The sequence below is a fragment of the Octopus bimaculoides genome, chromosome 1, assembly GCF_001194135.2.
Source record: "Octopus bimaculoides isolate UCB-OBI-ISO-001 chromosome 1, ASM119413v2, whole genome shotgun sequence".
Classification (NCBI taxonomy): Eukaryota; Metazoa; Mollusca; class Cephalopoda; order Octopoda; family Octopodidae; genus Octopus; species Octopus bimaculoides.
Genome location: NC_068981.1, coordinates 101,469,513 through 101,488,575, shown reverse-complemented (window position 1 = coordinate 101,488,575; position 19,063 = coordinate 101,469,513). Strand labels below are relative to the sequence as shown.

General features: G+C 34.4%; 1 protein-coding gene and 1 long non-coding RNA gene across 2 annotated transcripts in view; one reads left to right on the top strand and one right to left on the bottom strand.

Moving 5' to 3' along the window:
• The window catches only part of LOC106874365 (gamma-aminobutyric acid receptor-associated protein-like 2), a 39,718-nt gene that overhangs the window by 7,489 nt on the left and 13,166 nt on the right, over positions 1 to 19,063 (bottom strand). Inside the window, exons 2-3 of the mRNA XM_014922079.2 lie at positions 4,222 to 4,277; positions 1,552 to 1,724 (exon numbers count right to left, since the gene is read on the bottom strand). Coding sequence (XP_014777565.1) covers positions 1,552 to 1,724; positions 4,222 to 4,277 — 229 coding nt within the window. The remainder of the gene's footprint in view (positions 1 to 1,551; positions 1,725 to 4,221; positions 4,278 to 19,063) is intronic.
• LOC106874366 (uncharacterized) lies at positions 8,987 to 14,741 on the top strand. The gene is made up of 2 exons (XR_001409999.2): positions 8,987 to 9,928; positions 13,911 to 14,741. It is a non-coding gene; the product is annotated as an uncharacterized LOC106874366 (long non-coding RNA).

Genomic DNA, 19,063 nt, shown 5'->3' with positions numbered 1-19,063 from the left:
CTACTCGTTTTGGGCATTGAACGACAATACAAGTCTTTGAAGGCAGTCACTCCCATAAATACCAAAATAAAACTTTGGATTTATGGAGGGTCAAAGTCGGGAACAAAAACAGGAGGACAGTGGAAACATACAAGGAAACCGAACAAAAAATAAACATGGAGGGTTGTTAGACCAGAACGAGAGTAAAATAGTTTTTTTTATATTATTAATTGCTGCCGAATGTAACTCTGCTTGTGCAGTAGATTTGAAAATTCTAATGTATAAGTATGTAGCATGTGTATTTTCGGTGCTATTTGCTGCATAAATATGCATTAATTTTAGCGCCCTCACTGAAGAAATTATTTTATTTTGCACATTGATACAGAAACTTGAGTCTGAGGGTAACTACAAAAATATTTTTTAGTTTCACTCCCTTTAAAATTGCTCTTATTTGTGGTTTGGGCTTTAACTGCCCTTTCTAGCATGTAAGGTGTCCAGTTAAAGGTCACCTCTTTCGTGTATAAATACGTAAATTGTTTGTACACTATTATATATGAAAATATGTTGTTGATTGACTTTATTACGCATGCTAGTCACCAGTATGAAAATTTTTCTAAATTTTCTACCCTTATATATATATATATACACACACACATGTATATGCAAGGCAAATGTATTTGAATTGGTTCTTTTAATATCTCATTCTGGCAACTAAATAAAATATTAGCCCCTTTTGACTAGGCACAAAAGCTTTGTCAAAGGAAGAAAACATCTTACATATTCCAAGAACCAAACCATACAACATTCTTAGCTTGCTAAGAACTTACATCATCTATAGAAGTTACTGCACCAAATAAGGACAATTGCTGGGTCTCCAAGAACAGGTCAAATGTAAATCATGTTGATTCTATCCACTTAGCACTAGGTCAACCATTAATATGTGACCTTTTGATGGTGGAATGAAATCTAAGGAAAATGTAGCTGCTATATCAAGTAGGTTCAGCATTCATGCAGAAGTTCCTTAGACAGGATGCAAGATTTTATTTAACAGAAAATAATCTAGTCAACTGGACAAGGCAAAATTGACTCCTGATGGACCTGAACTCAGAACATCAAAAGGAACAAAACTAAACACAGTTGAGCAATTGATCAAAGATCAATTTGCTCCTCCAATTTACACCTTCACATAGAAACGATACAAGAGTAGGAATATAAAATGTAATGTTAACATGACTAAAGAGAAAACAAACCCTCCCTCGTGCATACATGTTAGAAAAAGAGTCAATTTCTTGAACATTTGTGATCATATATCAACTAGTAATCAGTCTGTTGACCAATTGCCAGATAATGTGGTATCTAGTCCTAATAGCTAAGTGAACCAAAGTAATGTAGCATAAAATATTAGTTAATAAAACACACAATGAATCAGTTGCATTTGATTTAAACATTAGACTTAAAATAAGCAACTATTCCAATGTCTTAAACTTCACCACCTCAATTTTTAACAGAAACAATTTAAATGTGAAAAAGGAAGGAAAGGGGAAGCTGAACACAATAATTAAAACATCTCACCTAGACTGAGGAAGCATTCTGCCCACAAATAAGAAAATTGCCTTTTCAGAGGGCAACTGGATCTTTTTGCGGAGCATCCACATGAATTGAGCAACAGTAAGGTCACTGGGTACCAGAAACTTCTTTTTCTCCAGTGCCTGGATATGTGAGCGAGGCAATTTTTCAACAATAATCTAGGAAAAGAACAGAGATAAGAACATTTTTTTTAAAGAACAGAAAAGAAAATTTTAATGTCTTAATCCAGTGTTTGTCAGTGTACCATGTTGGTGCACTGAAGTACTGCAAGTGCACAATGATTATTTAAAAATATAAACTAAGGTTTAGAAAATTACTACTAATGCTTTAGTGTCTTAACAAAACAGGTTATTTGTAATTTTGTATAGTTAATAAATATAGTATAATTCTATATAGTATAATTAAGAAAAAAAAGCAACATATATACTGGCTTTTAAATTTTCCATGTGAAAAGCAGAACATTTTACTTTATTTACTTTGATCTTCAGTGTGTTATGATGTCAAAAAGATTAAAAATCATTGGCTTAATCAGAAAAGAGAAGGCAATACCCATTACGCTTGCAGGACCTCTCAGAATAGTGATGAAAAAGAGACCATGAGTTATGGAATTAGCATGTCATGATATCAAGTCTTCAGACTAAAGATGCACAACAGAATGGATTCTACAAAATCCACTCAAAGAACAAGTGGTCATGGTGTTAAACCAAGCAATACATTATGTCTACCAGCCAAACTGTTAGCAAGAGAAACTAAATCTGTCATCATAACCAGAGGTAACAATTTTCATGAAGCTTATCCTAGTTTACATGTTATGCATTAGAGAAATATTTCTGCTCCATGACAGGACACCTGCTGCCTAATTGAGATGAAAATCTGAACCCAAAATATGCAAGTTATACATATTACATACATATTACTGCTGCTCATAGTAGAGAAATTATACCTTTACATTACACCTTTTCATATACAATAAGTGCAAGGTGCTAAGTGTTAACTTCACAAACAAATTTTAATTCCCGGGTGAAACCATTTTATTTAAATTAAATGCCACCGTCATCAACAAATTGAAGCTTTCAACAACATTCTCCATGGAACTTGTAAATCAATGGTTCTCAACTAAGGTCCATGTAAGATTTTACTGTTAAAATTTATCTGCAATAAATTGGCTGTATTTCTTCATTAGACAAAATACTTGAACAATTTTTTATGGAATTCCAAATAATATTTAATCATAAAAACATAATAGGATTTTTTTTTTAAACATTGAATGGGTATGAGGGTCCAGTAGAGTAAAACAGGAACCAAAGGTAAAAAAAATGGTTGAGAACCACTGCTGCAAATGGTCTCTCAGTTTACCATTCCTGAGTAATTAATAAAAAAAAAAATCCAAAATGGAGGCCCACAAGAAACTAAGCATTGCACTGGAATGAAAACCAATGAAAAATGCTGAGGACCAACATGTTCTAATTATGTATACTAGAAATAGCAGCCAAACTTCCCTTAATGTACAGCATATTGTTATAAAAAATAACAAAGGAAGGATATGTAAGATAATGTAACAACTGATACACAAAAGGATGATTGCAGCTGGAATGTTCTTGATCATAAGTCTGCTCTACCAGAGTTGATGGCAGAGGGGTAAAAAACACAACACAAACGTACAGAAAAACTGGAGAGAGAGTGAGTGTACAGTTTTGTAATTAGCTAGGGAGTGGCACAAGTGAAACAGATTTATCAGCAGTAGTTATTTTGTCACCTATCAAGGTCTGCTTGATCAGAGTTGATGTGAGAATTCCACAGCAATAAAAATAGTACAAATGTCTCAACTCCAATACAAGTTTAATGTCTGAGATTTGATCAGTTGTCACACAGATCATTTATAAAGCTCACACGCTCTTGATACATTACAGTAACAATTACAACTGAAGTTAACACAGGTTCTGATTTGATGTGTGCCGCTAGAAAAGACTATGCAAAATCAAAAGGAAATATATAGTAGTCTCACTATGGCTAGCAGGCCAAAGTTTCAGTCGCTGTCACCTCTCTTGTAAAAGTTTAATAAACATGTTTTTTATTTATTTATGTGCCCTTCTAAAGCCTAGCCAGGCTCATGGGCCCGGTTTCCCGGTTTCTATGGCGTATGTGTTCCTCCCAGCTGGACGGGATGCCAGTCCATCACAGCATTACTCAAGAAACAGGAAGAAAGAGTGAGAGAAAGTTGGGGCGAAAGAGTACAACAGGGGTCACCACCAACCCCTGCCAGAGCCTCGTGGAGCTTTAGGTGCTTTCACTCAATAAACACTCACAACATGTACTTCACTAAATATTGAATTATTCTTCAGTTTAACGTTAAATTGTTTTTATATATAACTTAACATAAAAGCATCAAAATACACACACATTTCAATATCAGAAAGTGTCAACAAAAATAATAAAAACAATAATGAAAACTAGTCAAGATGAAAGGATATGTGAGAATAACAATTACAGATTCCACCCCTGCCACTTTCTACAATGAATACCATTAAAGCTGACAAAGTCAGACAGCTGTCATAAGACTATTGTAGACATATTTACTGACACTCCTACATTGGTGTAACTATCTTATGTCCTTTCTAAAATTAACACAAGAGAAAAAATATATAAATAACTTACTGGTAATCGTTCTGGATATTTCCTTTTAATTCTTGAAGATTCTGCTTGACGCTCCGCTATAAAAAGAGAAATAGTTTACAGCTTTATGACATATTTTATATTCATTCTTCTATGCTGCCAACACTTTTAGTTGCCCTCTTACAACATATATGGGCACAGTGTACCTCCTATTCTAAAACTGAAGTATATGGTTGCAGATGTGGCTGTGATAAGTCAGGCATGACTGTGTGGTTGAGAAGTTTGCTGGGTTCAGTCCCACTGCATGGCACTTTGGGCAAGTGTCTTCTACTATGGTCACAGGTCAACCAAAATCTTGTGAGCAGATTTAGTAGACAGAAACCAAAAGAAGCCTATACACACACATACACACACACATTGAATAATACAGTTATAGAGACTCACATACAGAACTTCAAATTTCTGTCAACAGTGTGATGATCACAGCACTTCAGTTGTTGCAAGTCCAGTACTCGTGTGTGGGGGGGGGGGTCTCTCCTCTTGACATAACATGGCAGTTGTAAATGAGAGTCACAGTCATACCAGCAATGTCATGGGGAAATATTACCTTGCTTAGATATAGGTGACAGTTGGTAAAAGGAAAGGTAACTTGGATCTAGAAAATCTACCTGAATAAACTATCTGAGCCATACAAGCATGGAAAAGTGAATGTTAAAATAATGATGATATATATATATATATATATATGTATATGTATATATATGTATATATATATATATAATACATACACAGTGTATAAGATATGTGCATGCATGGGAATGTATGAATAGTGTAGAATGGCAGAAAAAAGATGTGATGTGTACTGCTATACTAACTTGGCCTTAAAATACTAAAACACATTTGATACTGACTCTACAACTTGCCAAGGATTATAGGACATATATTTTATATAAATAAAAATTTATCCAGTTACAATGAAGCAATAAACTTAGTTTGAGTCTGTTGCCAGGTCAATCTCATAGACCTTTCCTCAGAAAATCTGATACTTGTTCCACTGTTTAACAAGAAAATTCAAGACACCTATCGAACATAGTATTCTACAAATCTGAAATCTACAATTGACGCACAAGCAATCTGCATTAACCTTATGCAATTTTATTATTCCACTTCTTGATTAACACCTCAACCATCATAAAGAGATTACAAGACTAACAATTTATCTCCCTGGTACAGAATGAGTACTTGGTGAACTGAAGAATGAGTCAAGAAAATCACTGAAAATGTTCTTGCATAATGTGTGTAAATACTAGACATTAGTTCAGCCAAGACTAATTGGCTGCCTCCTTCATTCCTACTTAAGAAAGGTTAAAACTGAAAAAAATTTTGTGAAATTGCTAAGAGCAAACATACTTTCCATAATTGTGTGTATGAATGTGCACCACAGTGAGCCTAGTAATTCATTTTCCAAAATTATATCACTTAATAACTGTAACTAGTTCTGTGGTTGAAGCTCTATTACAGAGTGTAAGAGTGATAGGATTAATTACTGCTATGGAAACGATAAAAGTGTGTGTGATTGGGTGATTATGTGCAAGTACACTTTGTATATATACCTGTATACCAATAAAACAATATCTTCTAAAAAGTAACTACACATTTTTTTTTTAATAACAAGTTCTAAGTTTTAGGGCCATGATACAACAGAAATGCAGTAGTTTTCACTTCAAGTTATATGGTTCTTGCTGCTTTATCAAATTTGCTCTAAATCAAAAGCCTCAAACAAAAATGAAACAGATCCAAGTAAAATGCTAACTGAATGACATGAATCGACTAAATCCAGTTAGATTTAAAAGCAAGATTATTCAAGAAAATTAGCCTAGATTTTTTTAATGAATATCATTTTTAAGAGAGGAGAAACAAAGGGCAAATGTATTGCCGTTATTCTATCCCATTTCTAAATGTGATCTAAGGCTACATAAAGTAACCCACTCTTCTCTTATTTAGCTCAAACCCTACTTGATTTTGAGTTTAACCCTTTAGCATTCAGATTACTTTGTCAAATGTAATACTTATTCATTCTCATCATTTTGAATTGATTATGCATTATCTGAAAGTTTTGAGATTTTGATGAAGTGATTGCTTATTTTTAAAATGGCAATGTAGAGTAGGTGTGAGAGACCAGATCTGGCTAGTTTGAATATAAAACAGATAGAATGTTTTGGTCAAATATGGCAGGTTTAAATGCTAAAGGGTTAAAGTAGGACAGGATGAGACTAAATACCATAATAATCTTTTTTTTTCATTTTTGGTAGCTCAGCACTACAATAAGATCATTGTAATCACCCTCAGGTTTCAAAATCCTAATAAGGAAGACTTTTCAACACACTTCTCAGTGTGTATAAATGCATATGTACATACAAACACAATGAGGATTTTGAATAAAGAATAGGAGTGAGACAGTAAAATTTACCTCAATTACACCAATAAGCTGATCAGCTATAGAAGTTAGTTCAAGCTGAGTTGTTAAGGTAACTGGTCTTGATGCCAAGTAAAGTTCTAATTACATCATACATATTTGCTGAAATACTGAAGTACCAGGATACATTAATCAAGGACATCCATCTATCAGGGTTAACCATGTTTCTGTACCCATAAACATGGGCTTGAACAAAAATATTTAGTGGAAGACTAGTAGTTCCCTAACCATGCAAGTCTCCCCTATCCACACTAGTAGTGATGTCCAAGAGAAGGGCTTTTCTGAAAAGCCGATACTACTTGGTAATAGAGTTGTTGCAAGTGCTGCCGTCAAAATACAAAAATCTAAGACAGATACAAGACATCTCATCTAACAATAATAGTTCAATCACTCAAACTTTCCACCCCACTGGTTCAGTTCTTACATTGGATACACTGGTGTTGGATACATTGGTGTTTCTTAGTTAACCAGATGGTGTGAGAAGGGATTATCTCCAATGAATGGCATAGCAGTATCACCAAAAACTACTATACAAGGCAAAGGGGCCACTGAAAAGGGACAATTAGAAAACACCACAAGTCAATTAAATCATGAAAACAATCAAATCATAACAAGATGACTGCAGAACATTCTATATTTCTTGTGAGTCAGTTGTAAGAGAAATTCTCAGCTAAGAACAAACTACTTTGCATTTGCTGAGCAAGAAAAATCCTTGACAATAACCATACTACTGCCTGGTGAGAAAAACAATTAGAAGTATTTGAATAGCATGTGAGAACTATCCAAGTCATGTACAACCAGTGCCTGTGAGCAAAATAAAGATTAGAAACAAATTCTGAAAGGAATTTAGGGTACAGATAAGTATTCATGGTTTTGTCCCTAATTCTCTTGTACTTATAGTAAAAGTCAAGTGCAGTCCTTTGGAACTTTCATAAGGTGCACCAAAAGGCCAATATCTTATCTTTTACTTGTTTCAGTCATTTGACTGCAGCCATGCTGGGGTACCACCTTGAAGGGTCTTTTAGTTGAACAAACTGACCCAAGGACTTACTTTTTAAGCCTAGTACTTATATCGGTCTCTTTTGCCAAACTGCTAAGTTATGGGCATGCAAACACACCAACTGGGGTGGACAAATACAGACAAGTACACACACACACACACAGTGGCTTTCTCCCAGTTTCCATCTACCAAATCCACTCAAGGCTTGGGTCAGCCCAAGGCTATAAGACACTTGCCTAAGGTGCTGCACAGTGCGACTGAAACTAGAACCATATGGAGCCAAAAGCTAAAATATTAACTAGTAAAAGGAAACTTGAGGAAGTGGATTTCCTCAGTATGAAAGGAATAGATAGGAACTATATACACTGTGTACTGATGGCAAGGCAGTAAGTCATGTGATGAGAATAGACACTTACTGAGAGAAGTGAGCAAGTTCTGACATGACTGAGAAAGAGATAAAAGTTAATCATCATCATCATCATCATCATCGTTTAACGTCCGCTTTCCATGCTAGCATGGGTTGGACGATTTGACTGAGGACTGGTGAAACCGGATGGCAACACCAGGCTCCAGTCTGATTTGGCAGAGTTTCTACAGCTGGATGCCCTTCCTAACGCCAACCACTCAGAGAGTGTAGTGGGTGCTTTTACGTGTCACCCGCACGAAAACGGCCACGCTCGAAATGGTGTCTTTTATGTGCCACCCGTGTCTTAAAATCAAATATCAGGATATTGAGACTACAAAACAAGATATTACATGAACAAGAGGAAGATAATATGCTGTACTGCACAAATGGAAACATTGATATTAAACTGATAAGAATATTCTAGAGTTGTACTATTAAGGTAACATTTTTTTAAAAAACAAAATATAGGTTACAGTCCTCCTTTAAAACACTACATGCTTCAAATATTTGCTTAAAAAGTGCTCTAGAGCTATATTAGATATGAAAAATTGCCTGAATACACTGCTCAGCTAGTGTTTCCAGTTAACCCATTATTGACAAACTTGACATCAGACATTCATTTTTAATACATAATGTACAACAATAGTGCAAAAATCAAAAATAATGATTGTCTAACGGGTCTCTTTGAATGATATTTATTCATGTTAATGTTGACAGTCCTAAAATCACTCGACTTTTTGGACTGACCAATTACAGTACTGAGTTCATTCAGCAACCACAATAGACTTCTTTGTGTTGACAATCCATGCTTACATAATATGAATGCATTAGGTTGCAAGGACAAACTTTATAAATCATTCACTAAATATAGACACGTCAATTATTAGCAGCAGCAGCATTAGTATTACTATTTGGAATGCTTAAATGAGACTGCTGAACTAAATGATTAACAGTATTTAATTCTTGTTTACAATGGGTCCAAATCCTACCTAAGTGAGCTTTGCATTTTCTCCTTCGAGCTCAATTCAGTGAATTACCCTTAATTTGTGATCTCAAACCAAAGTAAAAAAAAGTCATTACTCCCACATATAACATCATTATCAAATATTTTAATATACAAAGTCTGATCAAAAAGTATTGGGATTGGTGCAACAAAAAGATTATAACATATATCAATTCAGCATTTAATCTCCTTTGAAATAGTCCCCTTCTGAAGCTACACGCTTTATACAGTATCGCTTGAATTGATGGAAGCATTCTTGAAACTTCTTTTTTGAGGGATAGCAAGCAGCTGCCTCGTTGCATTGTCTTGGATTTCTTTGACGTCTTGAAATCTTATTGGGGTCTTCCACTACAAAGACTAAGCTTTGGTTTTAGGATTGTAGCCATAGACCTATGATTTGTCATCTGTTATGACCGTTTTCATCTTCCTCAACACAATCAAGGAGACCCTGTGCAACTGAAACCCGATCTTTTTGAGACGACCACACTCTACACTTTATTTCCAAGCACAGCTAAAAACAATAGAAGTCAAGGAGAACATTACAACTTACTGCACAACAGAGTTAAAAGTCAATCTGTGCCAAGCGGCTTCACTTTGCATACTTAGGCTCTATTACTACAGCAACAATCGTGATACTTTTTGATCAAACCTTGGATATTTATTCTTCTGTTGACTGAAACATGGTGTTGTTCCTTCCATGTCAACCCTAATCAAGCAAACCTATGATCAAAGGTTTTCCAGTTGTGACCATTTTTTTTTTTTTTTTTCGTAAGGGATACACTGGATAACATTCTCAAGTGTTTTTTTTTTCTTTTGAAAAGGCAAAGCTGATTTAGGAGAGATTTAACTGCTATTTCTAGCAGGGTAAGCAATCACATAACTTTCTTCATTGGTTTGTTCTCCATTTAGGCTAAATCAATATGGTTTAATAGCATTTTTTAAAAACTGCTTTACATCTACTTAAGGTTTGCATGGAAAGAATAGTTTGAGTTGTTTGTTCAATCAATTGTTTTTACAACTGGGTATCCCACCTAAAGCAAAATAATCAAATGAAAAAGAAGGGAACTATTTCATGTCCAATATTCAATTTTATAAACACCAATTTGTAATATAAAAAAGACTCACTGATGGAATGATGTATTAGACAGAATGAAAGGTACTCTGTAGAGTAATTGATAATATGGTAAAATGAGAAGCAATAGATATTTGGTTTGCATTCTTTCAGAGGACTTAGTTGCTTTTACCATCTAAAACTGGGGGCTAATGATGTTTAATATCATTATTTACATTAACCCTTTAGCATTCAGATTATTCTGTCAAATGTAATTTTTATTTATTCACATTGTTTTGAAATTATTATGCATTATCTCATAGCTTCAAGGTTTCGATGATGTGATTGTTTATTTTTAGAATAACATTATAGAGTATCTGGTTGGTTTGAATATAAATCAGATAGAATATTTGGGCCACTAAAGGATTAAAATCAGGATCATCATCATCATCATTTAACGTCCATTTTCTATGCTGGCATGGGTTGGAAGGTTTAACAGGTACTGGTTAGCAAGAGAGCTGTCCAGGCTCCAATTGTCTGTTTTGGCAAGGTTTTTATTGCTGGATGCCCTTCCTAGTGTCAATCACTTTACAGAGTACGCTGGGTTCTTTTTTTACATGCCACCGCCATGGGTGCATATATATGCAGCACTGACAAGTGCATTTTACGTGGCACCAGCATCTGCGAAGGACATGCCTGTATGTACAGACCACAATTTTACTTTGCTTGACATGTCTTCTCAAGTACAGCAAATCACCACAACTCCCGAAATCTTAGGCAAACTGGAACAAACAGAATTATGTGTTTTACTCAAGAACACATCACAACAATAGTAACCGATATTTCAGAAACCACTTTAACATCACAGTCACTATGCTTCATAATTATGATTCAAAAATGGCATGGTCACTTTGGCAAAAATTGCATCATCTGCAGTGAAAAACTAAACTTAAGCAGTACTCAATGGCATTAAAAAAAAAGTTTATTATAGTACACTTAACATTTCTCACCTAACTCTTAACAGCTTACTCTACAAAACTGCAGCTTAAGCAATATAGAGAACAGGTTGTAAGTAATTGCACTATTTTGACAAGAAAATGTTTACAGCATTCAGTTCAAACTCTTCTTACCAATCATCTGGAAAATGGCCAACTATCAGAAACTGTTTCAATGTAATCCTCCTTAAACAGATTACAAACTTGTTCATCTCATTAGTTTAACAAGTGCTAAAACTATGCGACTGATATCTTTGCACTGGCCAAAATTTAAAACTTTGAACATAAAATTCACATTTTGCCTACCAAAGAAGTAAAGGGCACTCCCCGCACTATATTCTTAATATGGGGGCAAAATGGACTTGGTAGGCAAAGTGTTAACCTTTTAGCATTTAAACCGGCCACATCCAGCCCAAATATTCTACTTGTTTTATGCTCAAACTGACCAGATCTGGCCTCTCACATCAATGTCATTCTAAAACTATACAATCATATTGATATTGCAAAGATAACATATGATTAATTCCAAACAATGTGAATAAATAAGCATTACATTTGACAAAATAATCTGAATGCTAAAGGGCCAAACAATTTAACAATCTCTTTAATATACATGCAACCTATATAATATTAGCATAAATAGTTGGACATGCCATGGTAATTTTAGCCATTTTTAACCACCTTTCCTCATACCATTTGATTTTCTAACCGTACATGAGAAATGTGGAACTATTGAATCCCCATACACTTGAAAACAACTGGTATATAACTTAGACTTTTCAAAGTTTGACATATAGGCACACATTTTAGAGGAAAAAGATCTAATAACTGAATTGATCCCTATACATTCTTTTTAATACCTGACAGCTGAAAGGTAAATTCAATCCTGGCAGGAACTAAACACAAACTATAGATAAAAATAAATATCAGAACACATTTAGCCCAGCACTATACTGTCCTATAATATTGGTTTTAAATTTTGGTGCAGGGCCAGCAAGTTCGGGGCAAGGGGAATAAGTCAGTTATATGGACCCCAATGCGCGGCTGGTACTTATTTTATCAGCATTGAAAAGATGAAAGGCAGTCAACCTCAGCAGAGTTTGAGCTCAGAATGTGAAGACAGGCAAAATGTCACTAAGCATTTTGTCCAACATGCTAACAATTCTGCCAGCTTGCCTTGTATTATAATATTCTTTTCTACTCTAGGCACAAGGCCTGAAGTTTTGGAGGAGGGAGCCCAGTTGATTAGATCAACCCCAGTACACAACTGGTACTTAATTTATCGACCTGGAAAGGATGAAAGGATAAATTGACCTCGGCGGAATTTGAACTCAAAACATAAAAATTGACAAAATACCACTAAGCATTTTGCACAGCGTGCTAATGTTTCTGCCAGCTCACATGTTTCTGTCTGATATTAACAATATCAGACATAGCAGCAAGACCACAAATTAGTGTATGGGGGGCAATGCTTGAATTGATATCTAATATCAAACTCAGAAGGATGAAAAGCAAAAGTAACCACCAGCAGGATTTGAACAAAAAACAAAAGGATGTAACTAAATACCACAAGGTATTTTGTTCAGTGTTTAATTGACACTGTAACATTGGATTAGAACTTGTGTTAACACATACAAATTTCAAGTCCAACATGGTCACAGTCATATTAAAGAATAAAAGAATACAGTTTGATCATAAGTGCTACCCAATTGCTGTCCAATCAGCAGCTGTTGTTCACATGATAGCTCATTTAGACCTTTCCTGAAACACAGCCTATAAATAAAGTAGACTATTTGCCACCCTCAGCAGAGTGTAGAGACTTCTGAATCAAGATGACATTCTCAACTTTTGACAGTTTTAGAGTGTTTTGGGTTGAGCTTTGAATTACACTCTCTCTATAGCTGTTCTAATATGATCTAATATGTTCGTATTCAATTGAGGATATCAAAGATGACATGACATGGCACCAGTATATTGGCTCATTATGTTAAAACCAGCCCAAGTGTTAAACTTCAGACATTTTCCTTGCATTTCGTATTATGTTATTTCTATCTTACTGCTTCTATATATTAATTGTAATGCATGAACATCTTTTCATATTAATGTAGCACAATAAATCATCTTCAAATGTTTGCTCAGTGTTGTGAAATTACTACACAAAGTTTTCTGTTAACCATCCGCTAATACAGTCCAGCAACAATGGACACACAAACAGCTCTAACAATCATTAACAATTTACAATGCTAGAAATGGCAGTCAACACAAGCAAGAACAGATTTGCCGAAAAGTTAATATGGTAACTTGGTTTTTATATGGAAACAACATGGAGCCTAAACAAATATCCAATTAGTCAAAGCCCCCAAGAAATAACATTGTTCATCAACCAAGCTACGTTGTCTCACTGACATAAAGTTACACATTTTAAGTGGAAGAGAATAGGTGACTCAATCATCTTTAGAACCAAAATGATACTTATTCGATCAAACATGGAGGGAATGAAAGACTGAACAACAGCAAGGAATTGGATTCAGTGCAGAGCAAGATCAGTTTCAAAACATTGATGTCCAGGACACAAAAGCAAGGTTTGAAGGGAATAGTAGTCACTTCCTTTGATTTCTAGATAGAAGCAAATAGGAAATAACACTTATTGACCAAAGACAAAAAATAATTAAAATTTTGTTAGTTTTATTGATGCCAGATTTAGGTGGAAATTTTAAATCATTAATTTTATTTTTCAATCATTTAGTCAAAGAGAGAAGAACCTATGAGCCTTTATTACTTTTGTTTTTATTTTTTTCAGGGCCTCCAACACTGATGGAAACGAGAAAAGTTTTCCTTAAACTGGAAACTCAGTCTGAATACTTAGAATGAAGTGAACACCACTGAAGGTATCCAAGGATCAGATGGTGCTATTGAAGCAATGGATTAAATCTAACCTACCAAAGTGAAGCATGGGGATTCTTAGATTAGTACTAAAAGGATTAATTCAATGTTTTATTATATCTACCACTTCACCACATAATTTTGCCTACATCAGTTAAGTAGGAATAAACTGTAGTTACTATAACATTATCAAGGAATAAGCAATTTATCTGGCATTAACATCAGTTTAGGTTGTAAATCATTTATACCTGTCCCACTAACTACAGATAAGTCTGAGATCAAAGTACAAGAAAAAGAAGTTCCAACAGTCATCAGCGACATTAATTAGGCTGATTACAAATACGCCTATTTTTGCTAATGACACACACACACACACACACAAACAGTTGAATCAAAACATTGTTATCTGTCCTTGATCTACTATCCTTCCAAAAATAATGAGAACCACTAACACTGCTCCACTATCTCTTATCTTAAACCACCCCAAAAGTTTGCACTACCATTACAAACAAAGCCACAATTTGAAAACAAACATCACCAAAACAAATGCCTGACCCAACAATGAATTACATCAAAACAAAATCTATATTCCACTTCAATATTTATCTTTATTTTGACATAACACTTCTATAACTCATTTTTGTATTAGACTCGCAAGATTCTTGCTGTGAACTCGAGTGTTGAAACATATTTTGTTGCGTCTTGGGAGGTCATTATGCCAATAAACACATGTACTGGTTCCATTTCACTTTTATTATCAATAGTCAATTAACCATTTAACCAACTGGCTGCTTGATTAATTGTTTAGTTAATCAATTAGCCAGGTTTGTCGAGTCCTTTTGTTGCCATTCGCAACCTCTTCAATGACATGTCCTCTCTACTCTAGGTCTGCCTCAAGCCTATTTCCAAAGTAAACCAGGAGAGGAGGGGGAAATGTCATTGACGAGGCTACAAATAGCAATGAAAAAACTTGAGGAACCTAGCTGATTGATTGACTGAACTATTAATTAAGCAATCAGTTAGTTAATTGGTTAACCAATTAACTTATAAAAGAAGATAGAACCAGTGCATATGTTTTTGTTGGTATAAAGACCTTCCCAAGATAATTCTATAACTATATTTTATCAAGAATATACTGCCTTCATGTTTAAATTTTCAAAATAATCAATTATGCAAAGGCTTAGTAAAATAAATAACAACTTAAAGGATAAATGTTTACCCATTAAAAACACCATCAATTTTCCAGCAACTGATAGCCTGGTCTCAATTTCAATCTGAAGATTATTATCAGTACACACTTGAATTTCCTGCCAGTCAGCCAACTTAGTTTACTGGTTAGCCACAAGTAGTATTGTCATTTGCAATCATCTAGATATCAGTAGCTGCTGCAATGCTAATAATTTGAGAAAATGTTCTAGTCTACATTGCTTACACTTATCCCTAGTCACAGTGCAACGTGTCAGTGGGGTATGTAAAGTGTAAATGCAAGTCCAAATGAATGAGGGGAAAAACTAGAAATGGTGAGAGAACTATACTATAGTGTTTCAGTGAGAAAAGTCTGTGAGACACGATACAGATTTATCGGCAACAGAGAAAAAATATTGCTATTCTTTGCAGAAACTGGTTTTAAGAAATAAATAAGTATTAGAAAATCTTGCCTGCCCCCACTCAATTCCTGTTGGAGTTGTAAGGGGGCATTGTTATGACATGGTGGGTCACAAGCATTTTAAACCTGGTGAAGCCCCACCACCACCTCAAGGTCTGACCACAGATGCTTCCTTCCAGAGAGAGAGGGTGAGAGAAAGAAAAAAGAAATTGACACTAGTACTTGGCTGGTAATTTATTGACCCCTCCCCCACGTTTATAAAGTTAATCTCCGCAGGATTTGAACACAAAGCAAAGAGTCAGAAGAAATGCTGCTAGATATTCAAATGACTGTCAATTTAGTGCCTTAATTAGCAAAAAACTATGAAAGCTAGTTAAATTACTAAATTTCAATGACTGTTGATTGAATAATTTTGACAATACCAGAATAATAAAGTAGACGTGTCAGAGAGCATGATAATGGAACAGGCTGAGTTGTACCATAAAAAATTGGAATTGAAAACAGTCGTAGTGAAAGTTCGCAGCAAAAGGTTTAAGAATCATCAATGTGTAAAGTGTGACAATCCAAGTGTAAGTTAGATGTAAACTGCATGTATTATTAATTAGGTGAATTACTTGGAAACTGCTGTTACATAGCTTTTATGCTATTAATAATACCAAACCTTCACAATACCCCTTTCTTGACTAGAAATATGAAGATCAAAACATTCTCCCTTCTCCAACAATAACAATACAAGGGCACAACTGCTTAAAATTGAATAATGTCATGTGTAAACCTCCGAAGGACTTGCTCTAAAAATTTAACAACTTCATTGTAGAGACTACAGCATCCTAGCACGAAGGGAGAAAATATGTTCTTCACAATTGGATTTCAAGAGAGGATACAGTGAGGAATTGAGGGATTAGAGAGTGTCTTTACAATTAGTTTTAAGCATTTTTGCTATCACAGATAATTGAGATGTAGGGAGAGTATTTCCATCTTTATAATGTTTCTAGTGGATTAACAAAAAAGTGTATCAAACGTTGATAATGTAACAAAAGCCTCAAAAGAATTTACCCTGAATTTTTATTACACTACTGCAGTGGTTCTCAATCAAGATCCATATGATCCCTCAGGGTCCATATAAGAATTTTGGGGACCCATGCAAGCAGAATAGTAAATTGAGGATCCACAGTAGTATTTTAAAGGTCCATGAAAAAATTTGCGTTAGATATATATATTTATTGCTAGAAACAGCTAGGTTGTCTCTCCAACATTTTACATAGTTCAATATGTTTCTGACCAATTAAACAGGTTCTCTCAGAGAGTTCTATTACTAACTTAAACAAGTTAATGTATGTAAAACAAAATAGGAATTTTGAAAGAAGTATCTATAAAACTTAGTTTTTAAACATCAAATGGTTATGGGGGTCCACCAGAATAAAATAGTAAACAAAGGGGTCCATAGATAAAAAATGGTTGAGAACTGCTACACTAGAGTGTTATCTGTTACATAATGGGTGACTTTGGAAGTATACTTTTGCCACCATCATGGCATCAAGAAAAATGGCATACAACAATAATTGTAATTTTACTTTTATCAAATTTCTTGGGACTAAAACAAAATGAAATGAATAGTAATTTTCAAAAGAAAAATGCTCATTAACCTTAAAATAAAATTAAATAATATTCATAAAAAAAAACCCTTGATTTTATATTATAAAAGTTTACACTGTCTCCTCTCCTCTCATATATATATATATATATATATATATATATATAAAACTCTTTCCCTTTCTTCCTCTATGATTCTTTCTCTCACAGTATGCAAGTGTAGTGATCATTTACTCCTTGCATGTCACCTAGCCTAGTATGCACACTCATCCTGCACCTCCTTGTTAATTTCCTCTGTATCTCTTTTCTCTCTAGATTATGTTCAGGGTGGCTGAGGAAATCAACCAACCAACATTTATATCAGCTATTATTAAATAGAGATGAATGGCAGTGAGCTTACAGAATCATTAGCACACCAGGCAAAATGCTTAGCGGCATTTTGTCCATTTTTATCTTCCAAGTTCAAATTCCGAGATTGACTTTACTTTTCATACTATTGGGGTTGATAAAATAAGTACCAGTTGAGCACCAGGCTCAATGTAATCGACTTATCCACCTCCAAAACTTGCTGGCCTTGTGCCAAAACCGTTATTAAATGGTGATTTCCATTAGCCTGGTATAATGGAGAATCCAGCATGCAATCAAACCATAAGTACTGGAAAAAAAAAAATCAGTAGTGTACTCATACTACCTTTGATGTAATTTTGGAAGTGATATCCCCACAACAGTTTAATGCAGGTAATTTCCAATAAGTATTTGTTGATATAGTTAATGTAAACATGGCTGAATTAATTACTGCACATTAAAAACATAATAAATGATGTATAAGCTATGTTGAGGTTTAAGTAAACACAGCTTATGAACATTATGCATGGCAAGTCGTTAGATAGGTTACATAACTAAATGTATTGGTTAATGTATTTCTTGTAGAGCCAGTATCTATAAATGTGTAAATTATATTTGGGTTCTGACAGCAGCCAATACACAATATAATGCTTTGCCATTTCATAAGAATTTCATGAGAATTCCAATCTGGATCTTTATTCTGAATTTTGGGTAGCTGAATGAGTAAAGATTCTTTTTTATTTCCTTTCTCCATTCTATGCATATTTCAATCTTGTTACTGCCCAAAGCAGTATAGGATTTCTTAGCTAAAGTTTAAGCTACTAGAAACTCAATCATCAATGAGTGCAGAGTATGCAAAAAAGATTAATGTAGGTGTAATCCAAGATCATCAGCCCTGATTATGCAGATTTATTTTCAATAAATTTTATAACCAGAAGTCCTTCCTACTCCTAACCATTCAACTAGGGAACAAGAATGGAACTTGCATTTTGTTAAACAAAATGGAACAGAACATGTGCCTGGCTCAAGAGAAAAAAAAACAAAAAAACCCAATAGTTGAAGCAGGATGTGAACATACAACCATGTTATTAAGAATTCAGTATTTTAAGCTCACAGCAATTGCATGATTCAAAAGATAAGATCTTTACAGACAAGCCCCGGATTTTAAAACATTAAATTAATCAAATATTGTTTTTACAGGGAGAAGTTATCAATATACATTAATACACAGAACAGAATGATAGTGAACACATGTATTGATTAAAGGTTACATATAATAGCATTGCTAGTGTGCATGAGTTCAATCTCTGGATCAGTCATGCTGTGTGTGTGTGTGTGTGTGTGTGCATGTATATATATATATATATATATATAATCATAAATATACAGGGATTAGCATTGAGTTGCTTCTCCAAAATACTGAAAATTTAGAAATAGCAGTCAAAGAACTACTGATTCTAAACTACAAATTTTTCTCTAAACGGATGGCGATATTTATGGCACACATAGAACAAAATTTATATATA